This window comes from Pelophylax lessonae (assembly GCF_965119305.1).
Source record: "Pelophylax lessonae genome assembly, chromosome: 13".
Taxonomy (NCBI): domain Eukaryota; kingdom Metazoa; phylum Chordata; class Amphibia; order Anura; family Ranidae; genus Pelophylax; species Pelophylax lessonae.
Window position 1 is genome coordinate 6,299,506 of NC_138780.1, and position 5,000 is coordinate 6,304,505.

The following is a 5,000-nucleotide window of genomic DNA, read 5'->3' on the forward strand; positions in this document are numbered from 1 at the left end:
AGGGGGGAGAGAGAGAGAAGGGGGGAGAGAGAGAGAAGGGGGGAGAGAGAGAGAAGGGGGGAGAGAGAGAGAAGGGGGGAGAGAGAGAGAAGGGGGGAGAGAGAGAGAAGGGGGGAGAGAGAGAGAAGGGGGGAGAGAGAGAGAAGGGGGGGAGAGAAGAGGGGGGGAGAGAGAGAGTGCGCGAGGCGGAGGGGGCGCACAAGACGGGGGGGAGGCAGAGAGAGCGTGTGAGATGGAGGGGGGGGGGGGAAGGGAAGCTTAAAAAAGGGAAGCGTGCAAGTAGGAGGGGAGGAGAGAGCAAGAGTGCAAGTGGGAGGGGGGGGGAGCGTCAGAGTGCAAGTGGGGGGGGGGGGACAAGAGTGCAAGGTGGGAAATAGAAGAAAGAGAAATGGTGTTTGGAGGGATGGTGAGGGAGAAAACAAGAAGAAGAAGAAGAAGAAGAAGAAGAAGAAGAAGAAGAAGAAGAAGAAGAAGAAGAAGAAGAAGAGAGAAGATGCAAGTAGACAGGAAGGAACAGAGAAGAGATGGAGAAAGAGACAAAAGGAAAAGGAAGACAGAGAGAAATGGAGAGAGGTGAGGAGATGGGGTGGGGGAGGGAATGTAAGGATTTGGGCTATGAGGCTGTACACAGTGGTGGGGTCATCTGGTGGGTAAGGGGTAGGAGCTCGGCCTTTGGGCTATACACATAATGGTGGACAGGATAGGGGTTTTTAACTAGGCCATGGTGCTGTCCACATGGTGGACGGGATAGGGGTTTATAAATGGGCCATGGGGGCTATACAAATAATGGTGGACCGTATAAGAGTTTATAAATGGGCCATGGGGCTGTCCTCATGGTGAATGGGATAGGGGTTTATAAATGGGCCATGGGGCTGTCCTCATGGTGAACGGGATAGGGGTTTATAAATGGGCCATGGGGCTGTCCTCATGGTGAACAGGATAGGGGTTTATAAATGGGCCATGGGGCTGTCCTCATGGTGAACGGGATAGGGGTTTATAAATGGGCCATGGGGCTGTCCTCATGGTGAACAGGATAGGGGTTTATAAATGGGCCATGGGGCTGTCCTCATGGTGAACGGGATAGGGGTTTATAAATGGGCCATGGGGCTGTCCTCATGGTGAACAGGATAGGGGTTTATAAATGGGCCATGGGGCTGTCCTCATGGTGAACGGGATAGGGGTTTATAAATGGGCCATGGGGCTGTCCTCATGATGAACGGGATAGGGGCTTATTAAAATGGGCAATGGGGTGGTCACCTGGTGGATGATGTAAATCCCGTAGTGCAGTTGCTGTCTCTGTAGGAAGGGGTGCAGGAAGTACAGTAGATGTCTCAGGTGGGTCTCTCGATTCCTATGCGGGATGATGACGGCGGTGCGATGGCGAGACTCACAGTTCGGTGGTCGGTATATACCTCCCCGCACCACCAGATGGTTCTTCTCTTGTATCCGTTGGAACGTGGGCACCTGGCTGAACGTCACCGATATCGGACCCACTGCAGGGAAAAAGGGGAGCAGTTAGTAACTAGAAATATTCTCTTCTGTGTCTTATGTATGTGGGGGGGGGGGGGGTCTGTATACAGATCAACATAAAACCAACAAGATGACCCCATCAGTCTGCTGCTTGTCCTTCAATTGTCCAATCACAGGCTGGGGGGCGGGGAGGTGACCAGGCTGTATTACCTAACTGCAGCAGAGAAAAGTCAGGTCACTGTATGGTACTGAATATTTGGAGTTTGCAATGGAATGGCACCCATCCCAACATCGGAAGGCGATACATTTGTCTGACACGTACCCAGGTACGGGGATTTCTCCGGGCACCATGGCAGCAGTCCTCCCTCCAGTGTCCCAGGATGAAGCGTGGCTTGAATTCGGGTGAGGTTGGTGTAGACGTCGTGGGTGCGGCTGTAGTCGAACGTGGGCTCCTGCGATCGTCCGAAGATGGAGGCGAGGCTGCGCAGGCCACCGAACGAGAAATACATCATGAAGGCAAACTGGAAGCCAATTAGCATGGCCAGGGTGCACGGCCTCTCCAGAACCCGGCGGATCATCTTCACCTGTGCGGGGGCAGACAATGAAAAGGGATGCGTCACTTTCTTTATTCCTTTCAAATGTCATGGCCACTTAAAGGGATTGTCCACCCAAAAGTGAATCAGAACTACAGTACCCCATAGAGCCGCCATTTCTGAAGGCAATGCCGGTATGATATAACCCATTTATGTATTGGGAGGGGCTTCAAATATGCAAATTAGCCAATCTCTTAAACCAACCCTCTCAGGTCATTTGGGTCCGGCCCTTCTTGAGGCTGCATTCACATTTTACAGTTGCGTTTCTGAGCGTTTTTGCGGGTGTTCGTATGCGAGTTTTTAAAGCGTTTTTGAGCTTTGGCGTTTTTTTTATTATTAGCCAATAGAAAAAAGGTTTCATCTGTTTCATCATTTGTTGCTATGTTTTTCAGATTTTTAATCCGCTTTTATTTTTCATTATTTATTATCATTATTATTATTTATTTATTATTAATTATTATTATTATTTCAGGTACTTATATAGCGCTATTTATTATTTTTCCTAAGGGTCAGGGTGAGAGGTTAAAAAGGTAATGTTAGGGTTTAATTTATTTACTTAATTTTATTTATTCTGTTAGGTCAGGGGTTTAGGATTAGGGGTTATTAGGGTTATGTGTCAGGATTAGGGTTTGGGGGGGTCAGGATTAATATTAAGATTAGGGTTTGTGGTCAGTATTAGGGTTAGAGGTTAATATTAGATTCAGGGGTCAGGATTAGGGGTTAATATTAGGGTTAGGGGTCAATATTAGGAATTATTATTAGGGGTCAGGATTAGGGGTTAATATTCAGATTAAGGGTTAGGATTAGAGGTCAATATTAAGGTTAAGGATTAGGGTTTGTGGTTAATATTAGGGGTCAATATTAGGGTTAGGGGGGGGATCAGGATTAGGGGTTATTAGGGTTAGGATTAGGGTTAATATTGAGGTTTGTGGGTAATATTAGGGTTAGGATTAGAGGTCAATATTAGGGATAAGGATTAGGGTTTGTGGTTAATATTAGGGTTAGGATTAAGGGTCAATATTAGGGTTAGGGGTCAGGATTAGGGGTTATTAGGGTTAAAGTTCAATATTCGGGTTAGGATTAGGCTTTGTGGTTATTATGGTTAGTGTTAATATTAGGGTTTGTGATTAATATTAGGGTTACGGGTCAGGATTAGGAGTGATTAGGATGAGGGGTCAATATTAGGGTTATGCTTAGGGTAAATATTAGGGTTTGTGGGTAGGTTATTATGATTAGGGATTACTATTAGGGTTAGGGTGAGGATTAGAGGTCAAGATTAGGGTTAGAGGTCAAGATTAGGGTTAGGGGTCAAGATTAGGGTTAGGATTAAGAGTCAATAGGGTTAGGGGGGTCAGTATTAAGATTAGGGAATATTTGGATTAAGGGTTAGGATTAGGGTTTGTGGTTATTAGGGTTTGTGATAAATATGAGGGTTAGGATTAGGGGTTAATATTAGGGTTAGGGGTTACTATTAGAGTTTGGGGTCAGGATTAATATTAAGATTAGGGTTTGTGGTCATTATTAGGGTTAGAGGTTAATATTCGGGTAAATATTAGAGTTTGTGGGTAATATTAGGGTTAAGAATTAGGGTTTGTCTTTAATATTAGGGTTAAGATTAAGGGTCAATATTATGGTTAGGGGTCAGTATTAGGATTAAGGGTAATATTAGGATTAGGGGTCAATATTAGGGTTAGGGGTCAGTATTAAGGGTAATATTAGGATTAGGGTTTGGGGTTAATATTAAGGGCTTTTTTTTTTTATGTATTTTATTATTATTTTTAATTACTATTCATTGAATTATTGTATTTGAGAAAAACACACCAATCTGCCAGATTTTTAATAAATGGATTTGCTGATAAAATTTTTTATTTTTGGATGTGTGCTGTGTCTGTGCAACTCCACCATTGTACCATCATGCCTGGGGCAGGTAGGAAGCTTCCTATGGGCTTAGAGGGTTTGTCACCTGCAAGAGCTGGGCGCAGGTGCGTGCCAGAGATGGGCGCAGGTGCGTGCCAGAGATGGGTGCATGTCAGGGCTGGGAGCAGGTGCGTGTCAGAGATGGGCGCAGGTGCGTGCCAGAGATGGGTGCGTGTCAGAGATTGGCGCAGGTGCGTGTCAGAGATGGGTGCAGGTGCGTGTCAGAGATGGGTGCAGGTACGTGCTAGAGATGGGTGCATGTCAGGGCTGGGTGCAGGTGCGTGTCAGAGATGGGCGCAGGTGCGTGTCAGAGATGGGTGCATGTCAGGGCTGGGTGCGTGTCAGAGATGGGCGCAGGTGCGTGCCAGAAATGGGTGAATGTCAGGGCTGGGCGCAGGTGCGTGTCAGAGATGGGCGCAGGTGCGTGTCAGAGATGGGTGCATGTCAGGCCTGGGCGCAGGTGTGTGTCAGAGATGGGCGCAGGTGCGTGCCAGAAATGGGTGCATGTCAGGGCTGGGCGCAGGTGCGTGTCAGAGATGGGCGCAGGTGCGTGCCAGAAATGGGTGCATGTGCGTGTCAGAGATGGGTGCAGGTGCGTGCCAGAGATGGGTGCATGTCAGGCCTGGGTGCGTGTCAGAGATGGGTGCAGGTGCATGCCAAAGATGGGTGCATGTGCTGGTCAGAGATGGGCGCAGGTGCCGGCCAGAGATGGGCGCAGGTCATAGATGGGCGCATTTCAGGGTGCATGTCAGTAGAAGTGTGCTTGGGTGTATATGAGGTTCTAGAGCTGGCAGAGGAGTGTGTGAGAGTGCAGGGAATGTGAACGTGTGGATGCAGACAGGCTGGTGGTGTTTGCATAGGTGAGTGAGGAGGTGAGAGGGCTGCAGTTTACATAAGACAAGAATGTGGAAAAAATCTGGAGTGCAATTTAAGAAGAAAAAAAAAAAAGAACTAAAGAAAGAACCTCCTCCAAGTCCATCAGAGCAAACAGCTTGAGGGTTGGAGCTGGGCAGATTTCCC

The 5,000-nt window shown here is 47.6% G+C and overlaps 1 protein-coding gene across 1 annotated transcript in view; it reads right to left on the reverse strand.

Moving 5' to 3' along the window:
- Positions 1-5,000, reverse strand: part of B4GALT3 (beta-1,4-galactosyltransferase 3) — a 43,115-nt gene that overhangs the window by 9,946 nt on the left and 28,169 nt on the right. Inside the window, exons 2-3 of the mRNA XM_082275605.1 lie at positions 1,793-2,054; positions 1,258-1,493 (exon numbers count right to left, since the gene is read on the reverse strand). Coding sequence (XP_082131731.1) covers positions 1,258-1,493; positions 1,793-2,048 — 492 coding nt within the window. The 5' untranslated portion in view covers positions 2,049-2,054. The remainder of the gene's footprint in view (positions 1-1,257; positions 1,494-1,792; positions 2,055-5,000) is intronic.